Source organism: Bidens hawaiensis, unplaced genomic scaffold, assembly GCF_021521415.1.
Source record: "Bidens hawaiensis isolate Kalapana, Puna unplaced genomic scaffold, B.hawaiensis_p1.1 tig00064798_1, whole genome shotgun sequence".
NCBI lineage: Eukaryota > Viridiplantae > Streptophyta > Magnoliopsida > Asterales > Asteraceae > Bidens > Bidens hawaiensis.
The window spans coordinates 15,682-38,649 of NW_027501560.1; the positions used below are offsets into that span (position 1 = coordinate 15,682).

Genomic DNA, 22,968 nt, shown 5'->3' on the forward strand with positions numbered 1-22,968 from the left:
TTGTTCATTTCCGTTCATTTACTAAACGAGCGAAGATAAACGAGCTTCAACTTCATGCCAAACAGTTCACAAACAGTTTACCAAACGTTCGGTTTGTTTACATCCCCAAGGAAAATCATTAATCTTTGGTGAAATATGATGAATAATGTACAGTTGTAACTGAATAATGTTAGAATTGGATTCTATGATGCTAATGATGCCAATGATGTTTATTAGTCAAAAGTAAGCATGTGTGTTATGACATAAGATTTCTATGATACACACTGGGTTGATAAATTACTAACACTGATTATGTGAATGAAGTTTATGGTAATGGTTTTATGAAGGATGTGAAGTGATTGGGGAGACAATACGCGTTTTCAAATCAAATAAGAAGGTAGAGCTGAGAGTAACAGCTACTCAGAATCTGCCCAGAAGTCGTTTGTTTGGTTTAGTTTTAAACAAGTATTCAAAGAAGACAATTAAATGTGCTACTTCATTGAAAGTCAACTTGGTGGCCAATAGTGCTGGGGATGTTGGAGTTTTTCTTTTGACAACCGCAGCCCTAGAGATTGTTAGAAGGTTCTCATCAGCCCATTGCCCGTTTATTTGGCGCGGGATTCAGGCCCTGCAAATTCTCTGTTGTCCACCGTTTAAATGGATCCAGAAATGGGCCCCTTTCACTGGTTTGGTTCAAGGAATGCAGGTTGGATTTTTGTTCGTACAATTACATTTTGGTACCATTGTTTAAATCTGATATTGATTTGGTCGTTTGATCACTTAATAATCTTCTTTCAGACGTTATCAAAACCATTGCTGTTCCTCTCATTGGCAACTGGTTTATTTAGTGAATCGGACTCTCCAAAAGGAACACTCAGTGGTTCAGGTGCTGAGCTCATGGAGTTATCTTCACAGTTGACTACACAAGACACAAGGTGTGTAATTCTTGTCTGTTTTCAATTTCCCTTGCTAAAACTGGTTCAGATAAGTTAGTTTGTCGGTACAATATTGGTTGAATTTTGATTCTTTAATATGTATTGTGGCATGGTAAAAAAAATGAAATTGGGATTGTGCTTAAGGTTGACAAGCATATAGCCATATACACATGTCACAAACTTAATCTTTAATAAACTATTCATCTCTTATATATTTGAGTTATATAGGCCCGACAACAAGGTTTCTAGAAGTGTTGTTGTTGAAGATTGGTTGGTTGAACTCTATGCAGAACTTGATAAGGAGGGTCTTACTATTCCAGGGAGGTACTGTCATTTACCTTTCTATTAAAGTACACATGATTTGTTTTTGTCAACTGTCGGTTTTGAAGAATCAGAGCAATTAGCTTCTGTATAATGATTATTTTTAATAATATAGTTATTCATATTTTCACATAGTAGTAGGGTATATCATTATAGATCCAATTTCATTCTTTTTGTCATTTTGATAGTATATTTGTAATCTTCCATAATGATTTTGGTTGTGAGATGCTTTTAACATATACATTACATTGAATGATTGTTTTAGGATAACTGAGGAAGATCTTCGTAGGTTCTATGCTGTGTCTGAAGGTGACTTTGCATTGTTTATAACGTCAGTTAAGAAGACTATTCGTTGGAGGCAGACATATCGTCTCTTTTCACCACTAGAGCTTGAGGCTTGGGCCAATCTCGTCTTTTGGCATGGATCTGATACGATGCAATGACCTTGCCTCATTATACGCATTGGACTAGCAGCTGATTTGGCTTCAAGTGGCCAAGAACAGTTTGTTAGAGCAGTTGGTAAGCAGTTCAGTGGATTATATTGCCTTCCCTTTAATCCTGTTTCCAACAAATTAGTTGGTTAACAAAAAGTATGAAATCGTATCATATATTTCAGTTTCCCAAGTGGAATATGGAGTGCTAAACTTGCTTGACACGGAGCATTCGCAAATTACCGTTTTGATGGACTGTGATGGACTCTCGCCTTTTGGAATCCCGGTAAAAACATTCAGATCCTGTGCTGTACTTCTTCAAGATCATTACCCAAACCGGCTCGGGTCTTTACTCGTTGTACGCCTCCCCTCTGTTGCCCGAGTCATCACTCAAACTCTATTCCAAGTAAGCATGTCAGATTTTGTACTTGTTCATAATCATTATCACAGAAAGATTACAAATAAAATGTTTGTAAATGGGCTTCAGGTTTTGAGGCCAAGGACGCAGCAAAAGTTAATGATTGTGGGAGACGACTACAGAGAGGTTCTTGCCAGATACCTTGAACAATTACCACCGTTTCTTGGTGGCAACTGTTCTTGCCCTAAATGTGCAAATGTGGTGGCGACTGTTGGTGAAACGACTCAAGTTGACCTTCATCGAAACGGTGCATCTTCTCATACTGAGCTTTATGTTGGTTCCAGCTTAGATACTAACCGGGAGCATACGAAGACTGTTATGGGTGGTTTGCTGATATGGGTATGTGTTGTGTTCATTTTAGCAGTTTGTTATCACCATTCTATGCTTCCTCACTTGTACAACAGAAGTGGTTCTTGAAACCACTTTTGTCATCTAGGCTATGGTGTTTGGACATATTTTTCAACTGGTTTGAGTACCAACATATTTTGCTGTTTTCTATGATATGAGTCATATGACTAACTGATGCAGATAAAAAGACGGGCCTCAATCGACCCATAATATATGTGTGTAAAGACGATTTCTTAGAAATGCATATACATTTTTGGTTTTACTCGACCTATAACTTTTCCGGGTGAGTTTCAATTCTTATTTCCTAACACGGTTCATTGAGCCCAAGCATTTGATAACATTTGACTACATCTTAAAATATCTATAAAATGCGTATTGCGAATTAAATGTTTGATAATGACTAATCAATTTTTTAGGTTATAAACTGTGGCATGTGACACATGGACTCTTGCTTAGTTATACTAATTAATAGCTAGTGAGGCACCGATCATTTAATAGCATTTTGTGAGTTTGCAATGTCTATTTGGGAAGGAGTAAATTCGGTGTAATTTAGGAGTGAAATGCGGGTAGAGATAGTGTTTGCTTTTGGAAAAATAAGAAAAGTTAAACCTGTCAAATACGGAAGTCTAGTACCAAGTTCAGGGAAAATAATCAACATTCAAGTCATCTAAAGTTTGGTAAAAGTCTTTAAGGTTGAATACTATCTTCCTTTGACACATGTACTAGATATATCCTTCAAATACTCAACTGCATTCACTTCCTCTCTATATATAAACGAATACCGTTTCCTTAATATCCACAAATACCCCCCCCCCCCTCTTTCTTTAATAAACACATCAAATTCTTCTCTAAAACAGATATCCAAGATGACCCGAGATTCGGGTCACCAAAGGGCAAAAGACATGGGTAGGAGCAAAAGGTCGGTAAACATGGGAAGGATCATCAAAGCACCCGTAAGAGCTATATCCAAAATCCTTGATCTATACGTTAAAGGGGTGATCAACTTCACCAATGCGTACAATAGGCCTTTGAGGACCATGGTGGAAGTCCTCCCCAATTCTCACCGGCTTTCTAGGAGCTTCACCACAGGTATTCTACCTGACTATGACCCACCGCCAGAGGGACCCCTCGTTAGATCTATATCCGCTCCTGCTATAGGTGGCAAAGCCACTAATGTTAAGCTAACCAACTTTGAGTTGTACATGATTCAACGCATGCAGTCAAGTGCATCGCGGCCTTTGAGTTGCAATGCGGGGATGGGGAAAATTGACGAAGATAGAGTTTGTTCTTTTAGATATGATGATATTATTCTTAAATGCAAGCGATGTGTCGATAGTGAAGATTCATCAAAGAGTCATAGTGATATTGATTCAATGTTATTCTTAGAATAAGTATTTAGTTATAATGCAATAATACAAACACATGAACTTATGGATGAAATCCCATCATAAGTTTTGTTCAAATAAACTCGTGTTCCATACTTGATTTATATAAATACGATACTCTAGTATGGTTTTTTTATATGGATATGAGTGTCTAACTATGATTCACTAGTTTACGCAAGTTATTCATGCCTGGACCGGTATTTTTTCGATATTTTAATTCTCCGTTCGTGACAACTCGTTGAAATCAACCACATGATAACATTCAGCTTTGGATTTTGATGACACATTAAAACGTTTGGTACACGATTATAATGACTCGTCTATTTACTTTTTCTTGATACAAAATGTGACACATGGCAAATGCGACTCTTGTTTGGTTTTAGGAAGAAGTAGCACAAAAACTTCAGTGTGATTTGCTAGATAAGTTTTTACCATCTCCCACAGTGTTGCTCTAAGCTGGAACGAACGTCATAAGGCTCTTCACTATGGTGGGGACTTTAAAGTCCCTCCACAGTACCACGTCATCAACACGTGAGCACTGGGGGGCTTTAAAGCCTCAAGACTATGTTGCCCCTTTTTGGTTCGAAGCCCCGAGGGGTTTTAAACTTTTCTTTTTTTTCAAAAAACAAAAACATCAACATAATAAAGGAGGGCCCACACCACACCCCTTTATCGCCCGTCCTAGCCAAGCCCCCTGCCAATACCACCCCTTGGTGGTGTTTCCTCCTACGCTGCCCATTTACGCCCCATAGTGAACCATCTAACTATTTTATGAAAATCATTTTAAACAAAGTCCAAATTCTACTTCTTTTTTTTCTTTCTTTTCTTCTTTTTATATATATATATATATATATATATATATATATATATATATATATATATTGTTGAGTGTCAGTTGATAGTGTTTATAAATCTTCAAATCAAGTGAAGAAATCATACAATTGAGGCTAGTCTAAGTTGAACATCAAGTAGGGAACATAAGGTAACTATTTATAAGGAAAAACATCGTTTTGTTGTGTAGATGGGTGGTTTTCGTGATGGTGATCATGGATGTGATCGCAAAGAACAGAGAGAGAATTTCTTGAGAAGAAGCCAAGTGATCAAGTGATGATCACCTACGCCACCTAGTCCGTGGTCCTCGGTTCTTATAAACTTTGAAACTACATGTAAATACCTTTATAAATTTCATCTTTCAATAACAAAATATAGAGAACACCAAACCAATTACAAGATCAAAAAAATATCCAACTTTCATAATAAGAAAAAACCAATACGCGTTTAGTTGTTATTTTCAGTAAATAGAATTTTAAGTTATTGTAAGTAATAATAGCGTAACATTATTACAGTTGAAGATAAACAACAAAAAATGATTATCAAGGAATTATTACATGTAAAATAATTGACACAAGTTTGTGATTGTTACTTTTCAAAAAGAAAATATAATGTGAAACTACAAGAAGTTCCTTACATGTACTTACCGAACACATGGTTTAATTAAAAGTGACTGTTAAAAATTAATTTTTTGCTAAATATTATGAAAAAAATCAATAAGAAACACTCGTACACACTTGAATAGTTGAATATATACGCTAACATGAACATGCGAACTCATTTGAATTAACATTTGATCATAACCTCATTTTTAAGTCTTTAACTAAAGAATCAGAATCTAAACCCATGGCAAACACATTTAAACATCAACATGCGATAGACGAGAGGGACAGAATTAACTTATGCAGTTAGAAAATTTAGAATAACAAACAAGAAATGGATGCCAAAAATACGTTTACGTATAGCATGCTTATTAATTGTATCTTATTGTAAAAATGGTTTCAGACAATTTTTTAAATACTTTTATTGTAATTATAGATTTTTAAGATCAAGCAAAATATTTATACAATTGGTTACCACGCCAAGCAACGATCGCTTTTAATCTTGTTGTCTAAAATAGGAAAACATTATTAAAGGAATCAGTGGTACCATTTAGTTATAGGTGGAAACACACAGAGTTCAATAGTAGCTGATGGTACAATAATTGTAGAAGCCATTTTCATGGAATTGCATATGCTAACTAGTCCTTTTCATGTTAAATTATTAATCAAATCCATAAATCATATCAAGTTTGTGTTGTTTAGATTTTTAGCGATGTTTATATGTGCGTTTATCTCATCGCTATAGTGACAATCATGTTGAGTAATACAAACGTTGGTTAACGTTATCATTTTGTTGATTTGAGCGTGAAATTGGGCTTCGATCCTAGGCTTCAAGTTGATTATACTCGCCTAGTCGCCTTAGTTCGCTTACACCATGAAAAGAAGATGAACAATACATACAACCCAATAAAGTTTAATGGAATGTCACATATACACTTTTCAAAATTTTATGGATTGTGTTTCCTTTTGACTATTCTGATTTGTTATAGAGTTGAAAAAGTTTTAAAATTAGAAATAACCATTAACAAATTGTAAGTTATGACAACATAAGCAGATGCATATAAACTCTTTTTAAACGACCTACAAATAGAGAATTGTCTATTAACTCCGTACGGGTGACCCAATAACAAAAGATCACCGTCAGCTGGCCCAACCCCGTCGTTCGAAACCTTTGAGCGCCTACTAGTTATCTTCAGTTTCGCTAGAGCATCTCACATTTTACATTACATTAAAATTTAATCTCTATATATATAAAATATAATGGCTTAAATAATGTGGGTCCCACAAACACCATAGTGGTGTTTGGTCGTATTATACTATCATGTATACTATGTTTATATATATATGAGAACTTTATTTCCTTCAGAAGTACATCCTTAACTTCCTCTTCTTCTTTCTTGCTTTTCTCTCTTCCTTAACATTAGCAAAACCAGATCCCTCAGCCTCTCATCGACATTAGTAGATCAAAGATGCATGCTTCATATATTCGGTACATGTCGGTTTTCGGTATAGATCTTGCAATTTTCGGATTATGATTATGTTTATGTATGAAATTCTATTATAATGCTTAGAATAAGCTTAGGTTTTACTATTTAACGTTTAATTACATCTAAAAGTTACACGATTATTTAGCGTTTTGCTTAGATATATAGTTAGATCTTTCAATATAATTTGTTATTGATTCTGTTTTAGATGAAATTATATTCGGTGTTTACCTTATTGATTTCTATTATGAATTTTATCTGGATCTAGGGTTAACTAAATTTATTGATATGTATTATGCGTGGTGGATGATGCACTTGTGAGATATTAGTTGTCATGTCAGGGCCGGTTTAATGATTTTAGGAGCTTAAAACAAATAAATGTTATGGGGCCTTAAAGAATTGGTTTCTATTTCTATTTGACAAATAAATTATTAGAATAAAACTTATATAACAGCTATTTTTTTTATAAACTCCTAAACTAAAACATGATATTTTATACATGAATGGCATCAATAAGTAAAATAATAAAGAATATAGATAAGTAAATACATGTAAATTATAATAAGAAATTTGGCACCATTCTCATCTTACATTGTCCATTGAAGTCTATTGGAAGGTCTTGAACAAGTGGGCCTAAAACCCTAGCTTGTTTTTACTCTCTCTTGATCAGTTGAGCCGGCCCTGCATATTAGCAACGCCAATATTAGTTACTAGCAAAAGTTGTTTACATGTATTGCTAGATTAGTTAAATTTATGTGGAGGTTTATTATTAATAGCTTGTTAGATTAGTTGAAAGTTATTTGGAGAAGGTTAATGATTGCATATAATCTAGGGTTTGTGAGAACTTGTCATGGTTATATTACATATTGTCTCTTTTATGTTTTCAACAGTAAGACTTTTGCTTACAGTAAGAGGGTAAGAGCATCACTCTCGAGCAGGGGCATAGCTTACTGTAACCCTGTGGTCCAAGGCCCCTGCTGTTTTTTTCGCTCAGCAGGGTAAATTTACCCGTCTTTTTCGTTATTTTTATACGTAGTGTGAATTTACCCGTTTTCGACCGAAATTTGAGCTAGTCCCCATGGTTTATGTTTTTCTTTTAAACTGCATGCTCAACCCCCCCCCCCCCCGACGGCGCATTTTCGTTCAAGCTTTGCCACTGCTCTTAAGGTTTGGAGTTTGGACACCATCGACAACGCCTAGGCTCAACAAGTATAGCCAAATTCTATACTCAGATCCTAACCTATCAGAAAGGCCAATACCAGATTCGGTGCTTTGTCATACCGGTAGTTATACAAACAGGGGTAATTTTGATTACATACTAAATGAAACGTTCACCAACATGCCAAAGACCAACAAGGATCTAGAGTTTTACGAACTCTCACTTGGACAATGTAAGGACACGTGCACGCATCTACACTATGTTTACATAACTATGGGGCAAAATTGGGTCAACATTGTGTGCGTGTGGCCATTCAATACGCAACAACTGGCTGCCCCAATTGAAGAGGGGCGACCACTATCACTTAAGATTGCCGACTCACATTTTACAACATGGTAGAAGACAAAACGGTGGAGCTTGTTATCATGGATAACCGGGTTGTCTTTCACTAACCCACTCTTCTTGCTTTATGTTGAGGCTGCTGATTGCTTGAAATCACGCAATCAAAGCATTCTTCGTGTAACAAATCCGCCCTACACTCCAGGAGCTAAACGAGCCGCTTGCTGAAATCTGGATTTAAGTTGAGCTTAAACGAGCTTGAGCCTGAGCTCAAGTCTAAAAATGAGTTTGTATAATACATGAGCCCAACTCAAGCTTCATTTATCAAGCCTGAGAAGGCTCGCACGTCTGAACGGGCAGTTTTTGGTCTTTCAACTTGCGTCTAACAAAATGTTAAGACACTTGCTTTAAAGTCGCAGTGGATCACACTTTGGCTTGTTTCTTCGTGTAGATAGTGCATTCCATTTGTGATATCTACTATTATCCCTCTTCTAGCGTTCCCATCAAGAATTAATTTCCTATCTTCATGAATCATTATTAGGTTTTATTAACATACAACAATATTCACATGGATCTAGGTTCCTAAAATATAATTAGTTTCCAAATATATATCAGTCAAGACTTCCGTTTGGCACTAACTCGTAAACCAAATTGTGCTTGTCTCTTTCGTGCAAGACCTGTGAAGTTGGGCCACATATCATTGATGAATGCTCCTGAGTGTAGAAATTGTTTGAATCCATCACCTTGGTTTGAATTCAGTTTCAACTTTTCAACGACGATCCCTTTGCTGTTTCCCCACGTGCCCTAAATTAAATTACCACACATTAAAATACCGTACAGTAGTACATACAACAATGTTAAATTAACATCACAAGAGGCGTAAGCAGCAACACCCTTTTTGTGCATACCTTGTATACACTGCCATATCCACTTTTTCTTAAGACATTGCTCTTGGAAAAATCGTTTGTTGCTTAGTGAGTTGTAGGATATACGTATTGATATGACCGTGGAAAAATCCATAACAACCAGTTAAGAAAAATAGAGAGTTAGCAATCAGTAGTTAATAAAAAGTGTTAGGATTTGTATATGAAGTTTGAGCTCCACAGATAAAACTCACTATCAACAGTGTTAGGAGTATCCCAGAGAGCTGGATATGAGAAGGAAAGACTTAGGAACAGTTTGACCATATAGTTATATTAAAGTTTATGTTGAAGAAACATAACTTACTTTGTGGATGCGTCTTCTACGTCATTCTTAAGAAGACAAAGATGGCGACCACACTTAATATAATGACGACATACATGAAAGCCAGTATCATCATCGACATTTTTGAACTTTTGCATTCTGAAAAAAAATTGTTGCTAAACTAACATAATAGTTAAATAATTAATAGACTTTTTAATTTTCACGTTTTCGAATTTATTTTTTACCACAATTTTTGTTTACCTCACTATAAATTTTTTAGTATAATGTATATTTGACACACATATTTCACAATTATAATCGGGCTATCAGCTTATATTGTTGATTATTTTATAGCAATACATTATGGTCAATTATGATCAATGATGAGAAAACTCAATTGTAAGTGGTTGGATCATTCACAATTGGTTCTTCTCATCTTGGGCCATGATAAAATAAACAATATAAACTCCTGAATGCTTATAATTATAAAATATGTTTATGTGACACATACATATATAAAAAAATATTTTTTATAGTTTGAAATCTAAAAAGTTGTGGTAAAATGAGTTAGTAAAACGTGAAATGTAAAAATTCTCTTCATTATTTAACTACAATGTTTGTTTAGTATCACTTTCTTTTCGTAGGAAAAATTCAAACATGTCAGTAATGATATTAGCATTCACTGTGACTGTTATCATTATAAGAAGTGTGGCCGTCATATATGTCTTCTTTAGAATGCGGCGGAATGCGCATTCTCAAATTAAAATTTGTTTCTACAACTTAAACCTTGTAGCTACATGTTCAAACTGTTCCTAACTATTTGCTTCTCTTAACCAACTGTCTTGGATACTCTTAGTATTGTTGATAATGAGTTATATTTGTTGAGCTCAAACTTCATATAAAAGTCCCAACGCTTTTTATTAATTATTGATTGCTAACCTTCTGTTATTCTTAACTAATTGTTATGGATTTTCCCAAAGACATATCAGTACGTTTCCTTTTTGACTCATTAAAGATAGCAACGAATGATTTCTCTGAGGACAATGCCATAGGAAAAGACGGGCATGACGGTGTCTACAATGTATGCACAAAAGAGCGGTGTTGTTGCTTCTTACGCCCTTGTGATGTTAGCTTAACATTGTTACATGTATCACTATATGGTATTCTAGTTGTGTGGTATTTTAATTCAGGGCAGGTGGGAAAACGATAAATGGGTAGCCGTTAAAAGGTTGAAACCAAGTTCTAAGTTGTCGAGGAGTTCCCAAACGAGATTTCTTGAGAATGTTCATCACCGAAATGTGGTCAAGCTTCACAGCTAAATAGAAGTCTTGACCGATATCTATTTGGTAAGTGAACTTCATATGAATATTGTTGTTTGCTATTAAGAATCTAACAATGATTCATGCAGATAGGAAATCAATTTTTGACTGGAACACCGGAAGAGAGAGAATGATAAATCTTACAATTCGATTGCATTATCTACACGATGCAACCTGCCCAGAGTGTTGTCCACAGCGACTTTAAAGCAAGCGTCTAACATGCGAGTTGTATGTAAAAAATATGCTTGTTTAGGCCAGAGCCGGCTCCAAGAATTGGAAAAAAAATTAAGCTGAAAGCGAAAAATAGTTTGGGCCTTAAGTAAAATGAGTATTATGTTGGGTTTAAACAATTTAATTTTTAAATTGGTTTCCTTGGTTATTATTTAGGTTGTTTAAAAAACTTATGTATAAAAATAAGTTTAAACATGCCTCAAATAAAACTAGAACCCACAACCTTCTGGTTGGGAGTCATACCTCTTTGACACTAGATCAAGCCAGTTTTTATGCAATTGAGTTTAAACATTAAATATACATAGGGGTGTGCAACGGGTACGACCCGGACCGTTTACATGGAACCCGGACCGGAACCGGAACAGTTTACATGGAATTTTGAAACCCGGAACTGGACCATCTACAAATGGGTCGGTCCGGGTTGTGAAACGGGTTCTACGGAACGGGTAGGCGGTTTTCACGGGTTTGACCACATCCGCCGTCGCTTAGCCGTTTAGCGGTATTCTTCAGTTATACTTTTAGGATTTCTAGATACAGATAGACTAACTTAACCAGTAAACAAAGAGGAACTTTCATGCAGCAGATGATAAAAGTATTTTAACCAGTAAGTTGAAATTAAAGAAAGATAAAAATTATAAACAATAAAGAAATAAAGTTTGAACCATGAAAATTTAAAATATTAGCGATTTATAAGAACCATAATATATAAAAGATGCATATGCGTCACCAATGCATGTTTAAATTTTTGAAAAACAGGTGTTTAAGAAAAGCATAGAGAAGCCGGAGACGGGTTTCACGGTTCCGACTTGGTCTGCCAGGTACAACCCGGAACCGACCCGTTACCCGTTTTAACCTGAATTTCAGAACCGGACCCGTACATGGTTTCAAATAACGGTTCCATTATACGGGTTTTGTAAACCGGGTACATGGGTTTCACGGGTTGGAACCGTGACCTGCACACCCCTAAATATACATATCGTTTTTCATAAAAATACATATAATTTTTTTTAAAAAAAATTCCGGCCTAGCGGGGTGTCGGGTCAGGGGCCGCCGACCACCTAGCCCTCCCTAGGGCCGGCCCTGGTTTAGGCTCGCAAACTTGATGAGTGAAGCTCGAGTTTGTTTACTAAACATACTCATTTATATACTTGAGCTCTGGCTCAAGCTTTTTAAGCTCAAGCTCAACCTGATTATTCATGATAACAAATCCCACTCTTTTGTCTACTGCCATGTTGTAAAATGCTAGTCAACAATCTTATGAGATCGAGATTGCCCCTCTTCGATTGGGACAACCAATTGTTACATATTGAATGACCACACGCACACAACATTGGCACAAATTTTCCCCAATGTCTGGTAAACACGATGTAGATGCATACACTATGTCATTATCTTCTTCATGTGAGAGTTTGTAAAACCCCCGACCATTGTTGGTCTTTGGTAGGTTGGTGAGCATTTGATTTAGGTTGTAAGCAAAACTACTCCCATTTGTTTAAGTATAGGTACAACGCCGCACAAAATCCGGTTTTGGTCATTCTAACTGTTTAGTATCTAGGTATAGTTTGTCGGCTATGCTTGTTGATATAACCGAGAAGATCAATTGCCAACATGATACGACTGATGTATAATTTTCAGTACAACAACATGTGGCCGTTTTTTACAGAGACGATCCTAGAACATATATTGTATGCAACCACCAAAGGTACAAATGTATTATTAGCAATTAAAATCTATTAAATGAACCTTTGAATGTATATGAGCCTAATCACGTAAACCATGGTCCAGATAGCCGTATAGAGGTATAGACTGCCTAAAATTTGGACATTCGGTCCACGTCACCTAGATCAGATATAGAGGCCCAAAACCAATTAATGTCCAAACTAGAGGTGCATAGTCTAACCGGTTAGTAACCGGTTTCTAAACGTTTCTCTAACCAGTTACTAACCATTGATAACTGCCGATTAATAACCAGTTTATATTATTGATTTCGAAACCAGTTACAAAACGGTTAACCGATTTTTTTAATTGTTTAATTAAAAACCAGTTAATACCTAAACCGGTTAACCGATTTTTTTAATTATTATTATTTTATCAAAATCGGTTAGTACTTGACCCGATTAACCGGTCTAACCGGTTATTTTCCGCCAAATTATTAACCGGTTAGAAAATTAACTGGTTAATGGTTAACCGAAATGGGCACCTCTAGTCCAAACCAGTAATAGCAATTCACTTTCCATAGTCAAATTTATACCCGGAATTTATAATTCTTTTGTAGACACGGGCTTTTTGAAGCTCCACTTAATTTGTGATTTTAGCAAGTCAACCTCAAATAACTTGTGCTACACCCCATACTTTTTTCTAACTATTTGATGCATCTCATTAAATATTGTTTCTTTGTACCTTAAGACCATTTGTTATAACTCTCATCTATCTTTTTTTACCATCTCTCTCATATTTCAAATATGTTAAACGTATTAGGAAAAAGTCCGTGTAATACACGGGTGGTTAAAAAAATAAAATAAAATAGAATGTTGTGAATCTATAACAATTAAGTAAAAGAAAAGGCTAACATCAATTCATCCTAGTTGAGTTGGTAAGCCATAGACATTTTAAAATCAACATATTTAGTTTGATTCCCACTAATAATATATTTTTCATTTTATCAATAATGTTGGGAAAATTGTAAAAATGGAAACTTATATACTTGACGGGAGGGTGTAATTAAATGACATAATAACATAGGACAAATACATTATTTTATTTTCCAACACATTACATAATAACAAATACAGTAAATACAACAATAAATTTAAGCCACGAAATGGAGAGGTGGCCTACGTGGCGTTTGTCAAGGCAGCCCGGCAGGGACACAATCTAGCCTATTGTATACGTGTAAAATGGCAATAAATTTAAGAAAACGATATTAAATTGTCTTTAACAAATTTAAGAAGAAAAAGATTTTGAAGATTTATAAGGATTATTTTACACTTCACATAATTTATTTAACACAGTAAGAAATTTCTTATGCTTTTTATTTGCAACTCTCATTTGAAACAAATTGGTCCCTAAAAAAATTGATATTTTAGCATGGCGGGATTTCTTATTTTGGACTCCTTATTGTTTGAGGTGAAAAGGTGGATAAGTTACAACGTTGTAACTTATGATTTTTCATAAGTTATAAGGAGATCAAAATAAAAAATCCCAAACACCCTTGAAATGGAGAAACCACCATCAGTGTCATCTTTGTCGAGGCAGAACACACCTGTGGAGTCATGGAGTCCACCTTGTCTCTGATACGTGGTGAGTATGCGGAATCAGCAGAGCACTTGTTTGTCTCGTGCTTTTTTCTCAATCGGTTTGGAGTGTTATTACAACCTGGTGTATGGTTACAACCAATGTTGTTGAAACCGGACAACCGGTCCGACCGGGATTCAATTCACCGACCGGTCCGGTTTTGTGTAGTTCGCTTGGCTTCTAGGGAACCGGGCGATCCGAACTGGTTCAACCGGTCCGACCAAAAAACCAAACCGGTTGAACCGGTTTACAATGAAAAAAATATTTTTTAATTGTAAAAACTTTTTTCCAACCCAACCCGTCATTTTTTTACCAAAATTGTTCGGTCGGTCCGACCGGTTGAACCGATGAACCGGTCGCCTGTCCGTTTCATATTCCAATCCTGTTATGAAAACATTGGTTCCAACGTTCCGTGCCTTTTTCACTCGGGATATTCTAGAACTATATAAGTACTTAACACGATTTGTCTTATCACAATTTAGTGTATTTGAAAAACGCGAAAAACGAAGATTTTTTACTCTAAACCGGCCCGGTTAGATACCGAGATTGAAAGAGATCAAATATGTTGGGTTTTTTATGGGTTTTACGTGGGAAAGAAATCAAAAATTAGAAAGTGAGTTACAAGTTTAACGTATAAGACGGAGTCCAACGAAAACATCCAAAACTTTATATTATTGTGGAGTCTTTCTAACTTTGAATATTGACTACTTATTGAAAACAACATAATTTGTTTTTATATAATAACGGGGTTACACTTCAACCATTAAAAAATTACCATACTCCCATCTCATTCACCTCCTCACCCTTTTATATATATATATATATAAAAGTGACCAACCATTTCATTCATATTCATAACATTAAAGCCTTTTACAATAAACACATATACTCCTCAATCCTCCCTCTTAACATACATCCATGAGGACTCAAAATTCGGGTCACAAAAGACCGGTAAGCATGAGTAGGATCGTCAAAGCACCCGCAAGAGCTATATCCAAACTCCTAGATCTATACGTTAAAGGTGTCATGAACTTCACAAACGCGTACAATAGGCCTGTGAGGACCAAGGTGGAAGTCGCCCCCGATTCTCACCGGCTTCCTAGAAGCTTAACCACAAGTATTTTACCTGACACTGACCAACCACCAGAAGGACCACTGGTTAGATCTATATCTGCTCCTGGAATTGGTGGCAAACCTAATAATGTTAAGCTCACCAACTTTGAAACGTACCTTATTCAACGTCATCGTAACCAAATGGTATCAAGGAAAGGTGTTCCTAGTAGTTGCAATGTTGGGATGGGGAAAATTGATGAAGATAGAGCTTCTTCTTTTAGAGATGACAATATTATTCTTAAAGGTAAGTTATGCATTGAGAATGAAGATTCAGTAGTTTTGAAACGTCGCAGAAATGATGTTTGATTCAAGGTTGTTGTTAGTAACATATTAGTTGTAGTCCATTATACAATAATGGTTGCTAATACATGTCATTTTCATAGTTTTATTCAAATGAATTCGTATGTACCATTCAAGCTATATGAATACAAAACTCTATTATGATTTCTCTTTTTTTATATTAATTAAATTAATATTGAAGTTATAAATTTCTGGACCAAGTGTGTTTAATTGCTTGTATTCGTGGTTTTAGTGTTTAAAGTTATTTTGGTTTATCGGGGTTTGTTTTAGACAAGAACGAGAAAATGGATATAGATTGATATGAGTTAAGAGTTGTGAAGTGCATGTGCGATCATGTCTATTTATATTTCTTGCACCAATGAATACAAAGTTCAAAGAGGTAATAACCCCTTTGACATCACAAGGTCAAATTAGTCGATCGTTAGTGACATCACAATATTCAAATATTTTGAATGTGTAATATCTTTAAGACATTTCCATTTATTCATAGGTTTGTATTTTATTTATAAGTAATTTATGTGAATCAAGGGTTACGTTAAAATGAGGGACGAATGTTGATTAGTTTAGGGTAGGCCTATTTTGGTTCATCGTGATTTACTTAAAGCAAAGGGCTATACGAATACAAATTGATACGATATACTAGGCGTGACATATAGGCTCATTACTATTTTTATTTCATGCACTAGCGGACCACAAGGGTTTTCCACTTATATGATCATCCAACTTTTGGTAATTATAATTATTAACCGTCAACTATCATCTAAAACGTTGGGATGCTTCTGTCCATTATACAAGAAAGATCTTTGGTATATCGGTGCATGTTTAGATAAAGAAGGACGAATTGGGTTTGGGAAGCCCAATTGGGATGTGACATGCCTCTTTGAGTTTTGTCGCTTTGAATATGTTTGTTTATATGTTTAAATTCGAAATTTGAGTATTAAATCCAAAAGTATCCGTAGATAAGTAAAGTGGCAAAAATTAATTACGTACTCATGGTGCTTATATATAAGTTATAAATACATTTTCTTGGTAGAATTAATCCTTAAATATAATATGACGTTTAATAAAATTTAAGCAATTAATTTATAGATTATGACATGTCATAAGCTAATAAATAAAATAAAGAATTAATGCACGAAGGGGGACACACTCTAACGGAAATAGGTACAACTCAAGGCTTGAAAAAGTCGACAAAGGATTACAAGCTACTAATTAATTAATTGACAGCATCCTTTTAGGTGGTGTTTGTTTTTGCTTAAAGTATTTGTAGGAGACTCTCTGCGGACATAAGCTTCTGAATACTGTTTGTTTTTTTTAAATAGGAAATATATACAACTCAAGGCTTGAAAAAGTCAACAAAGGACTACAAGCTACTAATTAATTAATTGACAACATCCTTTTAGGTGGTGTTTGTTTTTGCTTAAAACATCTGCAGGAGGCTTATGTCTATGAACGCGCAGACATAAGCTTCTGAATACTGTTTGTTTTTTTTAAATAAGATCTACAAACTGTTTTTATGGTCTTAAAAAAGAAGCTATTGTTTAACTTTCTTCACCAATCTTCACACTTCTTTACATCCTACCAACACCCAATGTCCAACACCACCACCATCCATCGTGCGCCGCCACCACCACCACCACCAACCGCCCGCCACCACCACCACCCACCACCACCGTCCGCCGCCACCCACCACCGTCCGCCACAGCCACCACCCACCGTCCGCCACCACCACCGTCCATCACCGCCACCACCCCACCCACCACCCACCACCACCGTCCATCACCGCCACCACCACCACCCACCCATCGGCAACAACCATCGTCCACTACCACCACCCACCGTCCGCCACCACCACCACCATCACCCACCCGTCAGCACAACCATCGTCCCCTACCACCACCCACCGTCCGCCACCACCACCACCATCACCCACCCGTCAGCACAACCATCGTCCCCTACCACCACCCGCCTACCATCCGCCACCAACACCGTCCACCACCCACCACCATCACCGTCCATCACCACCACCACCCACCGTCCGCCACCACCACCATCCACCGCCCACCACCAATTATTTTACTAGTCTACAGACGTTAAATGACTTCTATTTGCTGTGATATGATAGGCAACTAATTTTCAGCTTATGCAGACGATATCCAGTTTATAAAACAAACAGTATTATATTTTCAGATTACAGACCTTCAGATTACATCTTCAGTTGCAGACATGAAATCAGATGAAATCAGATTGTAAACAGTTTTTGTCTTAATAAACAAACAGCACCTTAATGAATTCAGTGTATGGATGGTAACGAGACGAGATTAATAATTAACAATCTTATACGCGTCTTGTAGCGGAATATTTGTTCGATCGAGCCAATATTTTCATAACCAGATCGAAAAGTGAACCAGACATGCAACTGGTTCACTGGTTTAACCGGTCGGACGGCCGAACAACTTTGGTAAAAAAATGACCGGTAGAGCTGGAAAAAAGATTTTTCAAAAATAATAATAATAATAATAATTTTTTCATAGTTAACCGGTACAACCGGTCCGGTTGAACCAGTTCAGACCGGTCGGTTCTCTGAGGGCTGAGCAAACTACTCTAAACCGGACTGGTCAGTGGACTGAATCCCGGTCGGACCGGTCCGGTCCGGTTTCGACAACATTGGTTCTGGCCTTCCGGTACCATCTCATATGTTTAAGGTATTCTCATCAGGCTTAGGTTTTGCAAACACTAAGATAAGTTTTTGTTTCGGTGTTTTGAAGGTATTAGATACTAAGACTAAGATAAGAACTTGTCTTTTTAAAGTTGTGAGATAAACTTTTCCGTAACAAATTGTGAGATATGTTTTCAATTAGTGATGGTTTAAACAATGTTGTTAGAGCATCTCCAATGCTCTTATGTACGTGGCATTGGTTTGTAATTGCAAACACCTCTTACAAAACGCTCCTCTATTTGAGTGGCACCATTTTCTATCAAAAGTTTGTGAACAAGAACCACCACAAAAACTTGATATAATTCACATTAATTTTATATTAAATATAGTAAATACTACCAAACATTAAAAATAAAATTGCAAAATGGTTGTCAATGAGAAAGAAAAATGATTGTTGATGAGATTTTTAATAGATACATAAACTTTACCTGTAAACTTTATTACCAGTTAAATATATCACACCAAATGTAAAGCTTTTTTAAAAGAGAGCACAAATTTCATTTAACATGATACATATTATGCAAACTAACAGCGCCTACGTTGAAATACATTAAATTTTTTTAAACCTAATATACTATATATACACATGCTTTCACAAACATATATCAGACAAATAAATACTCCATTTAAGTAATTGTTTTATTAAAGTGTGTTTTTATAGTAATTGTCTTTTTATGTGTTTTGTTTTATTGTTTAATATAAAAGAGTTCATGCTAGAGGTAATCGACTATTCATAATTTTCCCGTTAGAAAATTTACAACCAAATTTGTGAAATATTATAAAATTCGTTGAGAGAAATTCTAGTATTACAATGTGGATATATACGAAAGGTAAAATAATTAGTTATAAAATATATAAATTGATGTAGATTAAATAAAGAAAAAAGGTAGGTGATGAGATGACGTTTTAAAACAAGAGCCACTGAAGAAAAAATAAAGATTTTTATATGTTAGTTTAAAATATGATATGTCATGCTTAGTTGGCAATTTAAAACAAAAACATGTGTATTTTTTTAGAGATGCTCTTAGTTTTTTCAGTATAATATCTATTTTCTTTAATATTTTATGAATTATTACATGCATGTATGTAACTATCTAAATGAATTATTCCGTACAGTGAGTTGGAACCTAGACGGGTAGACTCAAAATTTAATACATAACTTTTTGGGTCATCCAAATAATATGTACGAATATGTGCCGACACATGCATACACTATATCTTAGTACTTGTATATAATCAGTTAAAAAGTAAAAGCATATAAAAACTACAAACGAAATACGAACTTATACGATAAAACTATACTTAATTACATCCATAAGTTTACTATTCGTAACACTTAATTATATCATTCTATTCTAGATATAAGGACGCTCGATATAGATACTACATAAACTTGTTTCTTTTAACCAACACGACAAGGGTGATATTGTCCTCTCTAAAAGAAGGAACCCTATCTTCATCAATTTTGCTCAATCCAATACTACAACTCCTAGGCTCACCTTTCCTCAATGCACTTGATTGCAATTGGTGGCAGGGTTGTTGAATCATGTACATTTTAAAGCTGTTGAGCTTAATGTTAGTGGCTTTGCCGCCTGATGCATAGTCGAATATAGATTTAACAAGGTTTCCTTCCTGAGGCTGGTCATTATCGGGTAGTCGAGTTGTAGTCCAACGAGGCTTGTTGTATGTGTTGGAGAAGTTGGTGACACCTTTAACGTATAGATATAGGGCTTTGGATATAGCTCTTATAATGGGTGCTTTGACGATCCTAACCATGCTCACTGGCTTTTTGAGAGCTGATGCTTGTGTCCTCATTGATCACACTATGTTTTCTTTGGTTGGATAAGGGTTTAATTAGTTGTGGATATTAAGGAAATGAGAGTTTACTTAAATAGGAAGAAGTGGTCTTGAGGTGTTGCATTCCATAAAATATCTAATTAAGGATGGTTGTAGGACCGTTTGTAATAAATATTGGAACACTTTTTTGACCTTTCGAAGCCATTTGTGTGTTAGATATTTTCGTTGGAAATTGTCATTCTTTTATCATATTTTAATCTCGTTTGAAGCTACCTTAAATATCTGTTTGAGCATTCCTAAGACGGGATGCCAACTATTTATACTGATTTTTAACTTAACACTATGGGAAAACCCCGTAAAGTCACGCTTTCTGCATTAACTAATTATTTTATAGGTACTGCGGAATGTTGGCGGGTTAATTCCCGACTCATCATTCAGCTGGATTCATCAGTTCGATATTTAAGATCTTAATTTGATTGGAAAAGGTATGTTTGGTTAAGAGAATTTGTTGCATGATTGGATCAAGTGGATTCCAAAAAGTAACTTTTTTTTTTTCGCTGGAAGCGGGTCTAAATTCTAGATAAAATCCTATCTATTGAGGCTTTGGCTGCATGTAACGTGTTTGTAGACTAAATTCTATGGGATGTGTTATTTTCGGGGTTGTCATTGAGTCCGCTGAACATATTTTGATTCATCGTAACATTGCTGATCAAGTATGGTCGGCGGTTAAAAATTGATGTGAAATTGATGAGGTAAATGGGTGCTCCATTAGGGAAAAGCTTGATATTCAAAATATATAGTAGTCATGGGCTAAGAGACGTACAAGAAAATGGGGTAATCATGGAGAAGATAAAGACCAACTCTTTTTTTATGAATAACCAATAGAGCAGAATTTTAAGTCAATTTCATGGAATGATTGATGTAAATTTGAAATAAATTTCTACTAGGTTTTATATAAACAGAGCCATGATTTATTTTTTCGTTAAGTTTTTTCGTCCATTTTTATTGGTTAAGAAAAGTGTTTTTTGGAGTTATCCGATTCAAAATTGTTATCGATTCTAGTTAGACTTGAAGGAAATGTTTCTTTATTTTCTTTTAACGACTGCATATATCATTAAAAAATGAAAATTTTAATAGTCAGCAGTAAGCTGGACCACTATAAAAACGTTATATACAGAACCAAAGCTAAAACTCTAGCCTAATATTAGCTCTTAAAACATTGAATGGTAAGCTACACCACATAGATCAATTAGTTGAGCTATACTTATGCATAATTCAAAATAACATAGTTATAACATTCAATCAACCTCTTCCATACTTCTCTTCCATTATCGTTATTAGCTCAAGTATGATTATCAATAACGTTTGGACGTGCTGGGAACTTGGTTGGCTTCCATTTGATTCCTGTTGGTTCAAAAAAAAAATTAATCTAATAATAGTAATAGTTACTATTTTATCTTTTATTGATAAAATCATAGGCGAGAGATGAATGCTACTGCTATTTGTGGGAGTTAAACCAGGGAATTCCTAACCTTTGGTGTTTTGAAATATTTGTCTTTGTCGTCACCAACCTCATTGTTAAAAGTTAAATAAATAATAACAGAATTTTATTAATGGTTAAATAATAAAAAAAAAGAATCACCGAACCAAACACGTATGGAGATACAGATACTTTTGAGCATATATTACGACTTTATTTGTTGAGTTTTCTTTTTTGGCTCCTATAGCGAGTGACAGTGCCGTACTTGAACTTTATCAGTCCTGTCAAGAAACGAACCAATGCGGACAAGCCCTTTTTGAGTTTGGGGAACACAATTAAATATACATGAATTGACATAGATCCACTGTAGCAACTAGACGGGTAGACTCAAAATTTAATAGATAACTTTTTGGGTCATCCAAATAATATGTGCGAATATATGCGGACACATGCATCTACTAAATCTTAATACTTGTATAAAATCAGTTAAAATGTAAAAGCATATAACGATCGAAATAATAATGAAATGTGAACTTACACGAATAAAACTATATCACTATATAACGGGAGTTACATTCATAAGTTTATTATTCGCAATACTGAATTAATATACTTTTCTATTTTATATAAAGACGCTCGATATAAATACTACATAAACTTGTTTCGTGTAACCGACACAAGTTCTCCATTACGACTCTTGGAAATTACCATATATTCATCCTTGATGCAAAACTTGCTTTTAAGAATGATGTTGTCATCTCTAAAAGAAGAAATCCTATCTTCATCAATTTTTCTCATCCCAATATTACAACTCCTAGGCGAACCTTTATTAGCTCGGCTATCTATTGCACCAGCGGATATAGATCTAACGAGGGCTCCTTCTGGCGACTGGTCATTATCAGATAGTCTACTTGTGGTGAAGCACCTAGGAAGTTGTTGAGAATTAGGAGTGGCATCCACCATGGTCCTAAAAGGCCTATTGTAGGCACTGGAGAATTTGATGACGCCTTTAACGTATAGATCTAGGGCTTTAGATATAGCTCTTATGGGTGCTTTGATGATCCTAACCATGTTTACCGGCTTTTTGCGACTCGACGCTTGGTTCCTCATGGGTTTGTTTTTGTGGTTGAAGAGGGGTTTAGTTATGAACATTAAAGAAACGTTATGTCACTTATATACATGAGGTGTTACATGAAAATATCTAAGGGTGTTGTCAATTAGCTAATTAAAGATCGGCAGCTTGTAGGACCATTTGTAATATTCAAAACTTTTTGATGTGTTCATTGAACTTTTTGTCA

At 35.4% G+C, this 22,968-nt stretch overlaps 1 protein-coding gene across 1 annotated transcript; it reads left to right on the top strand.

The window, feature by feature from the left end:
• The first annotated feature begins 314 nt into the window (after positions 1–314).
• LOC143604336 (uncharacterized) lies at positions 315–2,578 on the top strand. The gene is made up of 6 exons (XM_077080849.1): positions 315–685; positions 778–914; positions 1,143–1,238; positions 1,501–1,754; positions 1,852–2,072; positions 2,154–2,578. The coding sequence occupies exons 1-4, from the start codon at positions 680–682 to the stop codon at positions 1,676–1,678; spliced, it is 417 nt and encodes a 138-aa protein (XP_076936964.1). The 5' UTR covers positions 315–679; the 3' UTR covers positions 1,679–1,754; positions 1,852–2,072; positions 2,154–2,578.
• The last annotated feature ends 20,390 nt before the right edge of the window (positions 2,579–22,968 follow it).